We start from the raw sequence: 20,563 nt of genomic DNA, 5'->3' as shown, positions 1-20,563 counted from the left end.
AGAACTTTTTATCCTGATTCGCAATGCATTTTTTATCCTTTGAGACACTACTAATACAGGGTTCCTCCTTTGATTTTGCAGCTCATTAACAAACTCTGGAGGCTTAGGGATTTTTTTGGGTTTTTTTCTTCCATGGCATATCATCTATAGCCTAAAGCCTTCATTTTGTTCCTCCTTAATTTTTCAAGTATTGACTATTCAACCCTACAATGAACAAAGTGAGTGAGAATGGTTTTGCTAACTTTAATTGGATCTGAAGGACCTGCTGAAAAGTCAAGTTTTAGTGCAAACATTATTTACACAATCTAATCCTAAGCATTTCTTATATGCTCTGGATTACATTCTGGAGCTAAATATTCTCTTATAATATATCATGACTACATGTAATTAGGGCTGTTCTGAGCCATATTTACGCCATGAACAAAAAAATCATTCTCAGGACAGTGTCAAACTTACACACAGCTTTGAAGCACTTCTAAAAGTAACTGTCCAAATTGTGAATAATGCCATCACATATTGCCTTTCATCTCTCTGAGATCAAGGAGGATCAGAAGAGCATAATAGAAACCAAACCAATTCCTGAAACTGTACTATGGTTTGAAGCAGAGGGTGCAAAAAGGCATTAACAATACAGGCCAAAAAGAAAGGCCAGCATTTGACATATAACAACTCTGTTCTGGTCAGAGCAAATATCCATCTACATTAGTACTGTGCTTCCAAAAGAATACAGTAGCAGTTGCTTATGGAAAGAATGAAAAAAGCTGGACATGATGAGGACAATCCTTCCTTTCGTGCATTCTTTTAGACCTTGGAAACTGATGGTTTAAGGACTTTCTGCTAAAATCTAGGGAAATATTCCTCACTCTAAAACAGTAATCTAATTTCTAAAGATAAATGTAACCATCTAGTTTGCCATGTCACCTCTATGTCAATCTAGAAAGAATGCAAATCTCGTACAGGAGTCATAGGATGAAACTGCTGAAGTGATGTAGATAAACTTCAAAAAGACATCAAGTTGTACACCACAGGAGCTGAAGCTACTGCAGGTTCCCAAGTGTGGTGGACCTCAATTACTACCTAAGAAAACAGTAAAACTATCATTGAAAATCAAGGGAAACTAACTCTATATATCTTTCCTTTCTTCTTTCATCTCTTCATTGTCTCATTCAGTGTTTTCAGGACAGCAACGGTTTAGTCAGAAAAAAAAATGATATTTATGTATTGCATTTATTTATATGGTATTTTAAGATAAAACCAGATTTCCCAACAATATAGACAAGTAGAAGAAAGCTAATGTTCAAAACGCACTGTGAACTACGAGTAATGACTGGTTACTGGCCACTACAACCTAATGGGAAAAATGGCAAGGGAAAAAGAAAAAGGATCTTCTATTAGAAACAGCTTTTCCACATCAAAATTTCATTGAAATACTGTGCAGAATCCTCTGCTTTAAAAAAAGATTCACCCATCATCCAGTTCACCTGCCTGGTTTTATCCAACACGTTTTTTTGTACTTTGGCTCTCCTCTGTGAGGTAGGCCATTAACATCATCCTTAGCGGGAATGACCGTTTTTTAACCAGGTCTTACAAAGTATCAGCCCTCTCCACATTCAAATTTATTTTCAAAAAGAACACTATGTAATTAGAGAAAACAAATAAATGAAACAGAATGTATCTTTCCATTAGTCTTCTCTATAGAACACAAATTTGAATAAAGGTCTTCTGACTGGTGATGTCCTTAATCTCTAGTAGTTTAAAGGCTTGTTCACTGAAAGACAATAAAAAAGGTACAAGCAAAGACAAATGAAAGGCAGAACCTTCCACATCATTCTATGACTAAACACACTAATGAAAATTTTTTTGGGGCAACACACTCCATATGAAGAACTACTTTTCCTGATATTAAACATCCAGTTCGTAAACACTTGCTTAGACTGGGAGGGGCATGGTGAGGCAGAAGGATCTCATGCAGAAGGTTAACCCTCTGGATACTTACAGCCAGACCACTGAACTGTCTTTCATCTGGCAGAAAGCTGTAACTTTCTCTCTTGGTTCCTGGCAAACATATTTCACTCTGTAGGATATTTCACTTAAGTATCATGCTAATTGAGAACAACATATTTAATTTCTTTTTAAACTAAACTTAGTTCTGCCAAGGCCTGAGGACTTGATGAGAATTTCTTCTCTTAAATCCTAAATAAGTTTTAACAAATTTCTTAAGAAATCACTATTTTTTTAGCTCTTATAGCTGAAACAGAAGAATCAGATCACTTTTTTTATGCTCTTTTGTATATTGTTGATAGACTGTGATTGAAAACTTCCTTTGAAATTAAAGATCTGAATATATTTGTGTATTTAGCTTTTTCTTTCATCCAGTCCTTTGAGGAATAGGATTACTTATGGACCAGGTTTTCTGTGAAACTTAAGTTCATGTGTAAAGCTTAGTTCAATGTTAGAAAGTTAAACATCAGTTTAGATCCAGACTTTATAAATAACTTCCAAAGATAAGAAAATATCAGATATGATTGTCCTCAATTGAATCTTCTGTTAGCTGTAATATTATTCCACTCATAGTAGTGCAAAAATTCAGTCTAAACTCTGCCATTTTAAATCTATATGTAAATGCATTTAACAATATTATTATCAAATTTGTATAATTTTATTAATTAGATAGCTTAGAGGATACACATTTTACAGAAAATATATATCTGAACTCAAGTTGTAGGAAAAACAGTCCTTTTCTCTGAGTTTGTCTTCCAGTATTTTTCATATATTTTATGTGCTGAAGATAAATAGGTTAGAACCCTAATAAAGGTTATTTTAAACTTTGGCAATGTCTCTTTTTCAACCCTGTCTTTATTTAAGACTATATATATACATTAGAAAAGAAATCTGGGTATATCTGCACTCTTATGACTGCTAAAATCAAACAGTTTCATGCCAAAAAAAGTAGTGAGCATCACACGAATTCCAAAGAAACATTTCAAAAATTAATTGACCTAAAGGGATTTTACATACTTACAAAAACTGGTTAATTATTAGAATACATTCTTGTAGGAAAATAAGAGGACAAGGAGAGTTGTCCATTTCTAAGAAGGATATATCCATGATTACTAGAAAAATCACATTCTGTTAACAAAAACATTAAAGAAAATATTATTGCAGAACACCTTCTCCAAATGTAATTTTCCCTTACTTTTTAATAAGCTTGGAAAACTAGCTTTTCTCTAAAATTCTAATGCATGAATATATACATATATACATACATATACATATATATATGTGTGTATTTAATCTACATTTAATACATATACCAACATGTTTGCTCACCACAAACGCAAATACAATGAGGAAAATTTATTGTGGAAAAGTAAATGAACAATGAAAATTTCAAGGACCACAGAAGTTTTCTTTTCAATAAAAGGTTGAATGTCTCCATACACAATTAACTCTCCAAAAGCCTGAATCTTATAGTTCATGTCAGTCATTCAGGACCTATGTGACCTAATCTTTTCTAAAAATGCATTTTTGTGTCATGCCTGACAGCGTTCAAAGGAAGCTCTCAGTCTTTTCTTTGAATACAGAAATAAAAAATACACATGGGCAAATGGTAACCTCAATTTCAGTGGTTAAACATGATTCAAGCAAGCATAAAAAATGTATGCTTGAAAAATCTTTTGAGATATAAACCTCCACTGATCTCAACAAACATCAAGCTCCTGGAACCTTCAAGCTACCCCATAAAATCGGTCTAAGACTCCAGATATAGTTTTCCCCATTCAAATGACAAGAACATTCAGCATTTCCCCTCTATGACTCTGGCATATGACACAAATTTTTGCTGCTATGTCTCTATAAACTTTTTCCCAAGTTCTTCTACTTCCATGAAAACAAAGAAACAAAACTTTCAAGGGGCAATGAGTTAAAAACTTTATAAAAACAGAACAGCCAAGGAACCTCTCAACCCTACCCTTAAATGTTGTGCATTCAAGGAATTTTGAAGGAACATAATGCAAAATGTTCTATCTAGCTTAGATAATGAATATTAAAACAAAATAGAAAAGAAAGCTGTGCTTCAGCTTGCAATTTTGTCTAAACAAGGGAAATCATGAAGAAGCACAGGGTAATAAAAAATAGACTAGTCAAAAATTTATAGTCATTTAACCTTCAACATGTTTCAAAGTTCAGGTCACATGAAAGATTAGATTCAATTTCAAGACAACTTTTCCTTTTTTCTTAAGAAGTCTCTGTTTCAGAAACAAGAACAAAAAATGCATTTGGAAGCTAAAGAGCAAAGAAGGGCTAAGTTATAAACAGAGTTTCTTGAATTTATGTTAACAAACCCCTAATTGCACTACAAAATCCTTAATTCTAAAGATGTACCTCTAAATTATCTCTCAGCTTCACTTATACTGTCTTCCTTGTATGTCTCCAGCACTGTCTCTTCTATTTGAAATAAATTATCCACAAATGAATATGCAAGTTGAAATTTGTTAATTCGTACCTATATTCTCAACACCTTAAATCTTTTGGGATGTGTAATGATACTCTTTGGAAAGAAGCTAATTTTTTTGGATGTTTTCCTGGTTTATGAAATGATCAATAGGTACTCCTATACCCATGTTAAAAAAAGTTTAAAAAATGTTTTAAAGTATATTTCATGCTGAAAAATACTAGAGTGAGTAGTAAGACAGTATTTAGCATTTAAGATTCCTTAGCCCACTCAATTCTAGGACAAACTAGACATAAATAGTTTTTAGCTAAATTAAGACTGTATTATAGCATATGAGGTTTTTGGAGTTTTTTACCATTCTTTGTTTACAAGGACAAACTAGACATAAATAGTTTTTAGCTAAATTAAGACTGTATTATAGCATATGAGGTTTTTGGAGTTTTTTACCATTCTTTGTTTACACTGTTAGAAACTAAAGCATTACATTAAAAGTCCATTATGGCTGCACATCCTTTTCTGTGGGACTGCTTCCTAGAAAGTCACACCCTGGCCAACAGTATTGCCCATATATTGGGCTTTGCATCCACTCTTACTGAACATTATGAGGCTCTGGTCAGCCTGTCTATCTAGCCTGTGCAGGCTGCTCTCTAAAGAACACCATGATCCTCCAGCATGCCAACCACTGCCCTCAATACAGTGTCATCTGCACACTTGAGATTGCATTCTGTTCCACCATACAGGTAGCTAATTAATTTTTTTACTATTTTGGTTCCCCTACCATCTATGATTACTGCTCCATTAATTACTGTCCACCAGTAATTATGACTGTGTAATTTTGCTCCACAAAATGCAACTATTTGAGCCTGGTGGTGCATTCAATTTGCTAATGACCTTATTGTCTACTTTTCCAGCCCATATCTCAACTGAGAATAAGACTCTGGAAGACAGCCAACAGCCTTGCTAAAATAAAAGCATGTAATATATGCACCGCACTCCCCTCATTCATAGTGCCAGTCACCTTGTGACAGAAAACAATGAAGGCGATGAGTCCTTGGTAAACCCATACTAGATTCTCACAATCACCTTCTTTCATGGTTTAGAAATGGCTTCTGAATGTATTTTACTCCAAGCATTCCCAGAAAGGGAGATAATGCTGATGGCTTCTAATTTCCTGTATCTTCTTCAATTTTATGAAGATTGGCTGTCCTTTTCCAGTCACAACATCCCTATCCGCTGTGATTTTTCAAAGATTATAGATAGTAACCTCAAAATTATATCAGGCAGCTTGTGCAACCCCCCTTGGATGCAGAAATATCAAATAGATTAGCTTCCGAAATTTGTAAATAGGGACTACTGAAAAATCTTTTTAATGGAAATCAATGTATATGAACATGCTAAATATTAGACGTTTAACTAGATATTTTAAACATGATATATTTATATATCAAAACATCAGTTTCAATATTACACAAAAATTAAAGAACTTAGGGAAGATATATTCGATCATTTGAGATCCTTAGCTCAGCTTTCAAGAGACTCCAGATGTACTCATTTAGAAGAACTTATGACTGTATTATTGCTTCCATTTATAATGATGCTTTTGTCTTAGAACAATTTTCCTTTGACGTTATAGTAGTGAGTAGAAGTTTCAAAGAACTAAAGCTTTTTTTTCACTTACATACATTTTTCCATTGCTTGCCTTGCTTATTCAACTTTGATGCTTGACTTCATCTTTAGAAATATAAGGCTAGGAATTATAATTAATAATATCACTATGCTTTGGTATGTCATAGAAGCTAAATGTAATTTAAAAAAATACTACACCATTTGTTATATATAGGTTCCAAATTATATTTGTAGTGCCATGCATCACTAGTAGGCTTTCCTTTGGGAAGCATTTGTTTGAATCTGACTATGTAGCCAAGAACTGGATAGAGACAAGTGCTAAAGATAGGTTTTCTTTAAAAATTAACAGCATTTCAGATGGTAGAAAGAACTGAGACCTCATGGGGGAAGGCCAAAAAGCAACCAGAGCATATCCTGCATGAGCTGTTAAGCTGGAATGTTAGTGACAGCGTTTAGTAGCTGTGGTTGTTTGTTTTTGCAGATACTGACTGCAACAACCTACTTCTAAACCCAGAATATCTGAGACAACTAGAAAATGAGATAAGCAGCACTGCTGAAAAAGGTAGAGGTTTTATGCATCTGCAGAGGGCACAGGCTATGAATGGCATGCAACCCCCTAGCACAGCAGCTGAAGCAACAGGAGCATATCGAGAGATTATTGATAAACACTCATGTAAAAAATATTGATATTCAATACATTGGTTAGGAGAGAGCTTTTTCCTCTTTTTTAAAAGGAAAATGTGGATCTCATGAAACTTTCAACAAACACTATTTTGCTTTTCTACAACACTGGAACTTTACATGAAATTTGATGAAAAAAGAACCACATCCTTTGCAGCATACAATACAGAAAAGCTGGATGCTGATTTGACATTTATAAGCTATTACAGGAGTTAGTCTTACATAAGAGTGTCAAGATACAAGAAATGTTATGGGGACCTTCTAATCCATGGGCTACACTTATTTCCTGGCACTAGCCAGAAAACAGCAATCACTGTCACAAGGTCACAATCATAAACTCTCAGTCTGAGACAAAACACATTATGAAGGATTATCAGAAAAGGAAACAAAACACATCATATGGGTCTAGTTGGGACATGCGATAAGAAAATTAAAGATGGGGAGACATGAGGGAATTCTTTTTCTAACTACAGTCTACTTATTAAGAGCACACATGAGCTAGTTCTTATTCTTCTCACCTCTCAGGAAAGAAAAAACGAGAAGAAAGAAAAATAAAACTGCTACGTACCTGCTGTGGAAGGCAAACAAAAAATTAGGAATTGCTACGTGTCTGAGTATGGATATACGCAGAAAAAAAAAAAGAGATGGAAACGCCTGAACAGTAATTTTAAAAGCTGTCAAAAAGACTGGAATTTTAGAAATCTACATAATCAAGCTCAGAAAAAGAATAACAGTATTATCTCCTTTGATGAACAAAGAAGTGATGGATTTTTTTTAATTTGCTTGCAACTTATAAAGTGACTTTCTTTTTTTGAAGAAGTATTAATAGAGTGATTTAAATGAAATGAAAAATAAAGTCTAAAATAGAGTACTTACTTGGTCTGCCATGTAATCATCAATATTGATATTTCTCTTGATGAGAAGATGTGTCCATATGTTTATTCAGTGTACAATAACAGTAATTTATTCATTGGTCATTGTTCAGAGTAAAGAATTGTCTAAAACCTCTTATTTAGTTTATTCAGCTTTCTGACACCTTGGCAAGTTTAGACATTTTGCATTTGGCTGACATGATATTTACATCAAGAAAACAACAATACTGATATTTAGATGGTACAGATGTAAGAGCTGCATCAAGTGTGTTGCCAGATTTCATCCACCAGAGAGGTGAAGTGAGCTCTGCCTTGTAGATTGTGCGCTACATGGATGGACTGCTGATGAAAGGTTGCCTTAAGATCAGCCTTCTGAAGCATGTAGGCTGGAATTCTCCAAAGTCCACATGAAAGATGTGAAGATATCACTAAATACCAGGCTCACACTTTGTGAAACATCTGTTGGCCAGATCTGTCATGTCATCTGGGATAGCCTGACATCACACAATCAGACACAAAACACTACTGCCATCAATTGCCTCTGAATGGCTTTGACAATGTATGGGAGCTGACATGAATACAAGAAGTTATCAACAACAGTTCAGGTGAAATGACTAGTATTCAAGCTATTCTTAGAAAGATAAAGCCCATTCCTCTAGCCGATGCAATCCATTTTTCATGTGTTATGGTGATTAACTTGTACTAAAAATATATTATTTTTCAATAGGCATAAATAAAGGTCTTTGTCAAAGACTAGGGTTTCCCCCATGTTGTTTCACAGTCTCATCCTCCATGGAACATTGGTTACATTGAGTTTATAATGAAGATATTAAACGTGGGTTTTTTTGTGAAGACTGATGCCTAATCACTTACTGCACTGTGATATTTACAAATGATTTAGATAGGTGCTTGCACAGTAGTTATTTTGTAGAAGGTTAGATACCAGTGAATAAAATCATAATGACTGAAACCTACATAACAGTGTAAGAAAAATCCAAACCACCACAACACAAAATAGTGAAAAGCTTTTAGACAAGATTTAAGGCATTTGTATTAGTTTCCAATAAGAAAGTTTTTTTTTTTTTTTTCCCTTCTCTATTATTTCACTCACTCTATACACTGAAATCTGCAGTACAAAATGGTGTCCAAATATTTTTCTCTTTTGTCAAACCCTAGCATATGGGATCTCTTAGCCCAGCAATATGTACTCCTCCCTACACACTTGTTTGAGACACAACAGATAGCCATTGATACCATGTGTCATTATTTGGCTCTGCTTCAGCATTTTGCTATAAAACACTGAGACCAAACAGGAAGGAATAAGAAGTTCCAAGTTTCTGCTGCTTGTTTCTCCAGAAGTAGGAACTCCACATGATTCGATATTACCCAACTGCAAAAATGAAACAGCCACACACACGGAAACAGACAATCTAGTACTGAGTATCTAGTCTGGGCTAGACAGAGAAGAGTGTATGCCCATTTTAGTTATGCCAGACATTTATCAAAATCAACTCTTCAGCACAAACAACATATACACTTGGAAATTAACAAACAAACAAACAAACAAGCCCTCCCCCCCCCCAAAAAAAAAGGAAAAAAATTACAAATATTGCAGGATATCATTCTAGTTACAGTCATCATACAGTCATCAGTATTGAACATTGAAATATTACCTCACTAAAAAAAATATAAATATCCTTCACAGACATATACACTGTATATTTATCATATACACTGCTCTGTAGAAAACAGATGTTGTTATATTTTTTTATCACAAGAAGCTAAGAGCTTGAGTAACTTATTTGACATCAATCCATTGTTCACCCTCTGAGCCTGCTGTGCAAACTAAAATGTCAAATGTCAGCTTGTGGTTCACTTGCCATCACCTGAACCTAAACACTTCCTGAGAATTTTTCCCTAAATCCATGTTTTATTTCATTCCTGATAAACTCACTAATAATTGGGGGGGGGGGGGGGGGGGAGAAAAAAAAAAGAAAAAAAAAAGAAATATGTGGCAACACCAGAGGGTGATACAGCACAAATCTTTCTGAAATCAGCTGGGCTTCTTTCTCCTAGCTTCTCTATCCTTTCCTTTCCTCCCTGACCTCAGGAACACCTGCCTGATTACAACTGACAGAAAGATGGAACAAAATTGTCTATGTAGTTTTCAGTTAAGCAAATAAAAAAAACTTGAAACCAAACATGACAGGGTTATTTGGGCCAGATAGAGAGAAACAAGAATGGCTCAACTGAATTACTGTCTGTAAAACTCTGGCCTATTGGGTGATTAGTTCAAAACAGGATATTTTCTTTCTTTAATATATGAACAGATATTTCCTTCCGGTGTGAAGGAATAAAACCTTCAACGTTCTGCTTTTTATTATTTTAGAAAGAAGCCAGGGATCAGAGAACATCAACTAATTAAACTGTTTTGTATATGTATTTTAAATTAAAATGAAAAAAATCCTAAAATTTAAGCCAGATCTCTATGTTTACACATGCACGTTTCCCGTCTACCAGATGACTGTTGGAACTTCTGCCTCAAACCTTCTGCATGCTCTTAAATAAAGCAGTAATTCTGAAAATGTACCTTAAAATAGGTGCTAAAAAAGAGAAGAAAAAAATAAAATTTCCCTATGTCAGAGACTCATTGGTAATAATTTCATAGAAAACCAAGCTGTTTTCTTGGGGAGGAGTAGGCAAAAGAAGCCTGGTATCAGATTACCAAAGACTGATCAACTGTAAACTGCACTGTACCAACCAACAGCATACTTGATTTCATAACTCCATGATCCATACAAACATCTAATTATAAATGGGACCTTGTCCTGCCAGTAGTAGGGCTATTACATCAATCTCCTTTGCAGCATTACAGTGGAATATTGATAAATGGCTCTTGCAAAGACACAGCAGCTGAATAAGCACATTCAGAGACAGAGGTTCATGAAAAAAATCTCGGTTATATCCTCTTAGGTCTCAAAAGGCCATACTGCCGCTAGATTTTTTTTATTATTTTATTTTTTTTCTTTACCTCAAAATGCACACACACACAAAAAATAAAAGCCAGTAAATGTGAACAATTAAGGAAAGCAATTCTCCAGACAAGTACATAAGTACATATATGACTCATCAACAACTGCCTTAGTATTTAATAGGCATACTGGGTCTAGAACTTCCCATACAGATTGTCTTTTGAGGCTATAAAGAAAAAAAATTCTTTAAAGGTTCTTCTTGTGGTTTACTGAATGACAGTATTGATTCCATAAACATTTTTTAGTTTTTACCTAACTACTAAATGTAGCTAAATTCAGTTTTGAATGTCATGTTATTCCTCAAATTCCTCTGGATCCTGCTTTTATTTCTCTAGAATGGAAGTTTCTTGTCCAATTTGAATCCTTTTGAAACTGAAAGAACATTTCTAACTCTATATAACTTGTAAAAATAACTAGTCTTAATTTGTGGTTATTTGCCATAACAGAGCTAGCTGCTAAGTGTGGGGTTTGGCCTTTTTTTTTTTCCTGGTTTAAGTGTACTTCATAATTTACTACTGTATTTAAACCTCTGACCTTTCTAGCACACTATACATAAGATAATAAGCCTGCTTCACCTTTTGCTTTGGGGATATGTTCTTTCTACTGGTATATAGCTGACATTCAGTGTTGCAGTATTTCCTAAATTGATCTCATTCTAACATGAAAATGAATAAAATGCACATTAAAATATTACTGAAATTATAATTTATTACTAAAGTACTAAAAAGACAACAATTTTGGAACAAAAGGAACTATTTCCTTATTCTCATTTGATTGCCCTTTAGCTGTAAAAATGTATGGCATTCTACAGTGGGTGTGATATTAACAGCACAGTAAGTACCAGAGCATCTCAAAGAGCAGGAAGCAGTTAATCCAAGACAAATACTTTTAAATCAGCTATAAGTAAGAACTGCTTCTTTTTTTAGGACAAAAAAAAGGACATCCAATGTGCTAATTCTAGCCTTGGTAGTGCTTTACATTTTTTTTTTCCAACACCTACATGATTGCTTAAAGAAAAATAGTGAAGACTTTATGCTGATTACTGTACTTACTTCAGAAAACGTGAAAGCATCCACATTTATTTCTTCATATTCATCTTCCACTTCATCACTTTTAACATCTGCAAGAGCACTGGCCAGTTTCTTTCGCAAAAGAAAACCCTTCCAAAATGCCTGAACAAAAAATTTAAAGCATGTTATACATAGCCATAGATCAAACCCAAATCCAGATTCTCTATGTTATCCCATTAGGAAGATAAAACATCTTGGGCCTTTGTTTAATAGCTCAATGATCTGTTTTTTGAACTTTATGTGACATTTAAAACTACAAGACAAATTAAATGCCAGCATATGTCTAAAGCTTAGAGTACTCAGGAGGGTCTCCACAAGTAAGCAGAAAGGAATCCTGCAACTCCCTCAACTACAAACCTGGGTCAACTAATTAATTATTTGACAATTCCTTCAGGGACTATTATAAACTGAAAGGAAAGGCTACATAAGAAAAATCCAAGTGCCAACTTTCAAATTATTGAGAATAAAAATACAGATGTACTAAATGTCTTATGGTTCACAAGTAGCAATTATTGGAGACATCTCATGTAATTGACCTAGGTCAGTTACTCTTTCTTAACTGTCTAAGATCTTTATTTAAATAAAAACATTACCAGTAAGCAAAATCACCTCCAAGAAAAAGGAGCACATTAAGAATTAAAGTGCTAGAAAAGTAGGAAGGGTGTTAGGAACACGTGCCAAACATAGAATCACGTCCAGCAAAAACACTTCAGAGATCAAAATGAGATAGATGGAATTAAGAAAACTGCATACAAGACAGCAACTTCCCCCCTAAATCAGTATTTAACATCATTAGAATTCAAGATGTCCCATGTGTTTAAAACATCATGCAAAACATTCTCAGTCATAATAAAAGAAGTTGTGTTGTACACGTTTAATGGCTCTGTAATGAAGGCACTAAAACACGAAGGGTAAATCTCATATTCTGGCCTAGATTATTAATTTTTAGAAAATTTTGTCCAACTACATAAATTATTGAAAATGCTACTATTTTACATACATATTTCCTGATTATTATAAAATGATTAAATGTTTTAGAGCTGCTTCCTTATCATTTCATTGTTGTTGTTTTTCTACAGACCTTCATAAGCATCCAGATAAAATATCCTGATATTACTGAGTGACCAAATGACAAACACATTGCATTCAACAAAGACAATTAGTTTTTACAGATTCAAAGCAGAAAAGCAATCCTAATGATATATGCAGAAGGCTAAATTGTGAGGCAGCTGCTAACAAAGATCTATGAAAGCACCGGGTCAGTGCTCAGTCATGATCAAAAATAAAAATTACATGTAGTAGTTCTTAAGAAACAAAATAAAAATTTCTCACTGTACAAATTCATTCTATATATGTCTGTGGAATTCAGCTCTCGTTGCTTCATTAAAAAAGATTACAACAAATTTTGGCAAAGGTTCAGTGAGGAACAAAGAGATAAAGGGAATTACAGAGAAATGTGAAAATAGGCTAAACAGACTAAAACTTTATTTTAAAAAAGTGGATGTAAGGATGGATGTATGAGAGATCTAAATATCTCTAATGTGCACAGAAAATAAATACTAAATTACTTCCCATACTCAGTTTGGGAATTACTGTGTTTGAAACAAATTAACCGAAGTACATATTAATCACTATAGAGATTTGTTAAATGCACCATGTTAATATATAATAGAGGTCAAATAAATAAGTTCAAAAATGGATTAAATAAGTTTATGGAAATTAATTATTAATACTGTAGCTACATCATACTCCAATAAAAAATTTTTGCTTCTAAAACTTTGTCACTTTTGAAATTTGTATATTAGACTTACTCTATGGAATGTTTCCAAGTTAACTTGACATATGAAATTGACAGAAGTGACTTGCTTCAAAATGTAAAAAATAACCCCATGAACCCTGTCAATTTGGCAGGCAAATACTAGTTACCAAACTAAACAAAGTCAAGATATGGACTTCGACTCTTGCCTGTAGTAACCCATTCTGTTTAACTGTTATTAGCTCAGTATCTGCCATAGGACAGCCCTAGGTTGTAGTCTGCTCCCAAGGACAATAAAGCAATCCTGGGCTTTGGAGATGGGAAGAGAAGGAAAGAAATGAATCGGTAAAAATAGAAGAGGCAGGAAGATTATTTAGTCACATAGATATCAGACACAACACTTTATTTACACAGCATCCATAGCATAGACAGGCCCCAGAAAAAACATGGGCACAAGTATCTCTTAAGCATATTAGAATTAAATCAAGTAAAAATAATTCGGTGAAAATAATTGGTGAAAAAAGGGAAAACAGTTTTGTTTCTATAAAGCTTTTTTGTAAAGAAGTACCTGTTTCACAAACACCAAGCTTATGCTGACTAAATAAAACAAAAACGTTTAATTACAAAACTTAATGATGATAAGCAAAAATAGATAGAAGATGCCAATTACACAAAACAAGAAAGATATTTTCTGTTATTAAACTTAAAAATTAAGAAAATACCATAAACCAACCTGGATTACTGTGGCAGCTTCATGTTTCTGTCTCAAAGTTTCTACAAACTGACTCTCTGTTTTACTGCAGTCATTTTTCCTCTGAGCATGGTACTGCTGCCAAAAGGACTGAATCAAGGATGCTGCCCTATGTCGTCTCATGGAGAAATAAATATAATTATGACTCACATAGCCTCACCAGTACAACTAGATTATAATATCTGCCAAACTTCAACCATAAAACATAGCACTATGCTTTGAGACAAATGAAAAGTTGTGCCATTAAACAAGAAATTGCAATCCAGATGGGACATATATGCTCAGAAGCACTGGAGGATATTCACATCACATAACTTCTGAATCCAATTATCTAAGGACTAATCTCCACTGGGCTCTATTCTATCAATAATCATAATAGAGGAAGAGTCCTCAAAGGAAGGATTAGGAGCAGAACTGGTGTAACAATGACTGAATTAACTATTGTAGGGGTCTACTTATTTCTACTGACCATTAAAAAAAAAAAACAAACAAAAAAACACCACCAAAAAAACCCCACAAAACAACAACAACAACAACAAAAAAAACAACCAAACAAACAAACAAAAAAAACCAAACCACCAAGCACTAAAGAGGGATAAATACTGAACACTGCATGAGACAAGTATTTCCAAAAGAGCAGACAGGAAAATTTTATCTTAAATTTTATCTTTTACTGTTTCTACCCTTTAAGTCTTCTGACCACTGGTTATATGTCTACATTTTTTAATTTGCTCATTTTTTAACAAGTGCTAAGTACAGACTATTTAGACCTGGTCAGAGATCCAGATTTCTAAATATATGTTCAACTAATTCATACGGATGGAGACAATGTATAATGTCAGCCCTGCATTATGACTTTGGTATCTTGAAATTATTTTCTCCACAAAATACTCATTTCCATTGGATAGTGTATGGAAGAAAAGTAATTTAAATTTCTAATCTCTACATAATTCCTTTCCTTATGTAGTGAATCTATTGAAATAGAGGACTACTAGTCAGCATAAAAAAAAAAAAAAAACACAAAAAACCCCCAAAAATCACACTTCAGAGGTCAAGACAAATACAAAAAATAGTTTGCATTCTGTTTGTAAGTGAACTCTTTGATAATAAACTTAGAGAATTCACTCCAAACATTAATGAAAAACTAAATGAACGATGTAAAATTTTTTTCAAGTATTCCTCTCATGCAATAGACTAATGTATTCTTGCTTTCAACTTGCTGAGAGGTGATAATGAATTGGATGGTCTTCCTTAATCATAAATGTTATGAGAAATTATTAGTGCCTTAAGTGCCTACTATGCAGTTTCCTATTTACCATACGCCTAAACAGCTCAAAGAAGGACACCTGCCATACTGGCTTTTTGCACCGTTCTCAAGACAACTGCTTTTGAAATTGAATTCTTATGAAATTTTAATGCAATTCTTGAGGATTTACTGCAAAAAATTCAGCTTCTGTTTCCCTTGTCTGTACGTCCAGAAACATACAAATCAGCAGCAAACACATTCCAAGGAGGTAATAAACCAGTTTGTTTCATGCAGGAGAAAATCTGGGGACACATAAGTTGAACTGGACTCTCACCCCTGCCTCTACTTTTAAGAAGCAGGTTAAGGTATGTTGGAGGAGTACCAAAAGCAGGGCAGGCCATTAGCTTTTCAGTCATCACAACAGCAGAAGTCTGGCCTAAATCAAGGGATTATGATGGTAGATTTAAGCAATTTTTCCTTTTGTCTTCTAAATGGTACTGACCATTTAGTAAAGTTTACACAGATGAATATTGACTGTCTAATAAATAACTCTGCCAAAAACCCCTTACAACTAGTTCCTAGTTAATCTCCGCCAAAGTTTCTGCAAAACATTTGGCATTTGCATTCCTAACCCTATATGTGTCATTGAATTAGTGTCTTAACATTATCTGAAGTATGTAAACATCTATATCCTAATATACCAACTGGGAGAATATCACCAAGGATTCTTAATTGTTAATTTGAAAGCCTAGTGTGCAACACTCAGATATACCTCTTTATTGTCTAATAAGCTTAAAAATATCTTACAAGTTCTGCACCTGTTTTAAGCAAAAGATCCTCACTCCTACTGCCTATCTGTATAATAGATTTGAAAGCAACCTGACATCTGTCTTACCTTTCTGTATCATTTCCAAAGTGCTGGAGATTTCTTCCCATATCACTGGCTAGTATCACTGACTGTTGCAATGTGAGTTGGGCTGACATGTTATTGTTGCCTTTGCTCTCCCCACTGAAATTAATACAAGACTCAGTGCCCTTCTGCTTCACCCTCTGATCTCCTCTACTTTCCTTCTGGTGCACAGGTATGGAGGAGTTAGTGAATGTGGCCTGAATATCACCAGTAGTAATCCATCTTTTGGAAGGATCTAACAAGACCTGTTTATTTTCTGTCACACCCATGATAAAGAGGTTATTTTCCTGTAGGCAGCCAGTGGATGTTTGCTTTAAATACTTTTGAAGTGCCTCTGGTCCATCTCTGTCATTAACATTTAGTTCACCGTACTCATGTACATATCGATGCTTAATACTAAGTTTCATCAACTCATTAAAGTACCAGCATTGTCCCAGTGCCGAATCAATAGAAGAGGCAATTCTGGAAAAAAAAATAAATCTTGTCTGTTAGAATTCTTTAAAATAAATTCCCTCTATTATTTTCTAAAATAGCTTGTATTTTCAAGTATTCTTACATGTTTCCATATTCTTACAACAAATAGCAATTCCAATTGGAAATCCAGTTTCAATAATTATAAATCTTAACAGTTTTTGTCTTTTTTAACATATTTAAAATATAATAACACATATTGCTTATTTTACTCTGAGTTTTTCTAAAAGAGAAAGTTTTCAGTCTTTTTAAAATAGCCATTACAGCATGCATTTCACTATTAACTTTCTATGTGGTTAGTGGCATGGGAAGCCCAAATTTTTAGAGGGTTTGAGGCAGTTTTGCCTTAATAATCCAATCTTATCTGGCAACTATGAAAGCTAATATAAAAATAACAGTAATTTTAAAAATTAGATAAGAACTAAAGCAACAAAACCCAAACTTAGATTCAAACCAACAAATTACAATGTCTAAAGAAAATTCAGGAATACATAAACTTTCAAGTACAGATCCTTTTGTCAACATAAGGGAAAGTGCTAGACTGAAGCAACAGTAATCTATGAAGTCTGGCTCTCATTAATTCTTTGTGTTACACTGTCTAAATGATAAGTAGGAGTAAATATGAACTAATTGTTACAGATTCAGACAGCTGTTTGTACTTCAGATAGCGTTTGTTCATTTTATTAGGTAGCAGGTACTTCAGGAATCATGAAAACACTTTTCCTTTAATAGTATAGATAGATAGATGCAGAGATCTGTAATCCGGTACTAATTTCAGAGTAGTACAAAGTCAACTCTAGGTCAGAAATCCAAGAGAAAAAGTAGAAATATGATCAATTTTCTTGTTGGACTGGAAAATTAGGTCTTAAAATTATAATTAGAATAACAGAAATTTCTTTCCTGTTCATCATTCTGGAAAAGTGAAATATTATAAGGTTTGAGGACTCTTTACCATTACAATTATATTCTCAGTGTAGTTCAACTAAGAACATTTTAGATTTTTAAGAACATAATCAATCAGACCCTGTAAGAGTAAAAAGGATTCCAACTCTTCCCCTGCTAATGACACTTCACTGCTATTGGACAAAATCTGAATGGGCAAATTGATTCACACAACTTAAGCACCTGACTCACTGTGCAATAGCAGTACATTTGATTGTCCACTACAAAACACTTCCTACTCCTGTTGATTCCACACATACAAGTCCTAAAAAGATTTAAACCAATCTATACATTTGTTAAGGATCTAACATACTACATAGGAAGAATAACAAATACTTTAACAGAAAATACTTAAAGCATTAGTTAAATTCTTTAGTTAAATACATTGAATTAATTCAAGTATTTAAAAAATATGTCTAGTACAAGATCATTACCATATTTCTACATAAAGTAACATGGAGAGAAAAAAAAAAGACAAAAAAGGAAAAAATCCATTTCCACCTGTTTTTTTTCCTTTTATTTTGTTGGTTTATTTATTTATAAAAATTAAAATATTGCAGAAAATCCAGAATGTTTTACATATTGAGCAAAAGATATTTCTCATGAAAACCATATTCTGAGTATCTTTGCTCATTGTCAAATAAGCCAGAAAGAAAGAAAAACAAATCACCATAACAGTGAAGCCTCTCCTTTGACAGGTGCAGGAGTATCTCGAGTGGCTGTTCCCTCCTTCCAGTAGCTATGAATATGTCAAGCAGAAATGGAAGGGGAGACTGAGGATGTGAAAATTCAGGCATGGAATAATTTTGTAGTCAACAGGGATCGTGTGACAGTTTTTCTTTTTTTTCTTTTTTTTTTTTTTTTTTTAAGAGGCGGCTTTTTTGACAGTTTTTCCAAGCAGTAGCTGCAAAATACCATCTTGTCACTGTGGGCATGCATCCTCTCCCATACCTTCCCTGGCAATCCACAATTATACTTTGATATTGCAGGATTTTTAGGGTGTCCTCTGTATCAGTAGCTTTTCTGTTAAGGCAGTCATTTTAGTTTAAATTTAAAGAAACTACAAAGGAAGCTGAAATGATATCTCAGAGACTTATGTGCAGTGAAGTGGCATGGTGCGTTTGAGGTTCTCCTGTGAAGGTAGAGCTCCAGTGCACAGACACCAGAGGTCACGATGGGGCCTGAGCACTAACTTGGTGGCCCCCTTCACTGAACAGGGCTATGAGGCAGCCCATCAACACACTCCAGCTTTCTCATTGTCTCAATAGCACTGCACGTTTGACACCAGAGATGTGTTCCTGAAGACTGCTTATTCAAATCACAGAAAGAAAGCTGCTGCAATGGAAAACATGCAGGACTGGTTTATTTCTTTAATGAAAAAAAAAGAAAAAACACACACAGGGAAAGAGAGAAGACATAGTAAGAAATACAACAATATTAAGACTTTTGATACCATAATATTTCCTTTTCAATTAATGTAAATTCATTTTTTGCCCTTCAGACATTTTCCAGTATTATTGGTCACACTTAAACTGGAATTGCTTCTTGGTAAGGACCTGACCAAGGTTTTAAGCATATATTGGCACCAAAACAAAACAAGAATGGAATTATGACGGAGGAGGTACAACTGACACTGAAGAAGGCTTCAAGCATCAGCACCTTGTTGTGAAGTCTCACACCTTTTCTATGTAGCCTCCCATGGGCAGCTCTGGCTCTTTTTCCCCTTCTCTCTTCTTTCTGCAGTTCCAGCTAGCTCCTTCCTGTCCCTATCACAGCCACCTATCCCTGTCTGTCCCTCATACAACATCTTACCCTTTCTATCCCTTGCATGACCCTCCTCACAGCATGGCCAGCAGACTGGCCAACTGCATTCCCTAGCAGTTAACTCACTCTTCTATTACCCCCACAGCTGTGAGGGCAAGGCTGTTCCCACTCTGTTGGTAATGGACATAGCTGCAATATATTGGGGGCAAGATTGCCTTCAGCACTATCTCTGTCTTCCCACAGAATTATCCTATGGAAGCACCAGCATCCATATTGTCTGGCTGCTTAGCATGCAATGAAATATAGATAAATATGGTGACCTTGCAACAGCAACATTTTTATGGCTTTCAGCTTTGACCAGCAAATTCCTGCATGTTCAGTTGCTGCCTGGCTACCCACGGCTTTATTTTGATCATAACAAGTGAAAGTGATTTAAGCCATATGCAAATTTTAGCAGAACCACAAAGCATAACCACTGCTTTTGCAGTGGGAGAAAGGAATAAACCAGAAGAGCAAGGGATGAGTCTTGCAATACTGTATAAATGTGCTAGACTAGCGGCCCTGATACTAAAGACCAAGATATTATTTTCACCAAAAAAAGAAAACAAACACCCAAAACCAAAACCAAAACCAAAACCAACCAACCAAACAAAAAAAACAAAAAACAAACAAACAAACAAACAAACAATACCCAAAAACAAAACAACAACAACAACAAAACCAAAAAAACAAACAAAAAACCCCAACAAAAACAAAAACAAACAAACAAAAAACCCTACCCATAGCTTTTATCTTTTTTTTCCCCCCTTACCGGATACCTCTCTTTTTGTGATAGCAATTTCCAGGAACTTTGAGGAAGCAGTAGAATCAGATTTTAATCTATTCAGAAATTTAAGTCAGGCTTTTATTATGGACTGTTACAACTTCAGTCCCCACATCAATTCACAAAGAGTATCCATAACTGTCCTGGTTAATTTAGACCAATTCCC

General features: G+C 34.4%; 1 protein-coding gene across 1 annotated transcript in view; it reads right to left on the bottom strand.

The window, feature by feature from the left end:
* The window catches only part of LRRIQ1 (leucine rich repeats and IQ motif containing 1), a 104,545-nt gene that overhangs the window by 54,967 nt on the left and 29,015 nt on the right, over positions 1–20,563 (bottom strand). Inside the window, exons 15-17 of the mRNA XM_066319239.1 lie at positions 16,383–16,859; positions 14,224–14,359; positions 11,717–11,836 (exon numbers count right to left, since the gene is read on the bottom strand). Of these exons, the coding sequence (XP_066175336.1) occupies positions 11,717–11,836; positions 14,224–14,359; positions 16,383–16,859 (733 nt within the window). The remainder of the gene's footprint in view (positions 1–11,716; positions 11,837–14,223; positions 14,360–16,382; positions 16,860–20,563) is intronic.

The sequence above is a fragment of the Sylvia atricapilla genome, chromosome 5 (assembly GCF_009819655.1).
Source record: "Sylvia atricapilla isolate bSylAtr1 chromosome 5, bSylAtr1.pri, whole genome shotgun sequence".
In the NCBI taxonomy this organism is placed as follows: domain Eukaryota; kingdom Metazoa; phylum Chordata; class Aves; order Passeriformes; family Sylviidae; genus Sylvia; species Sylvia atricapilla.
Note: the sequence above shows the minus strand (reverse complement) of the source record. Positions and strands in the feature narration are given on the sequence as shown.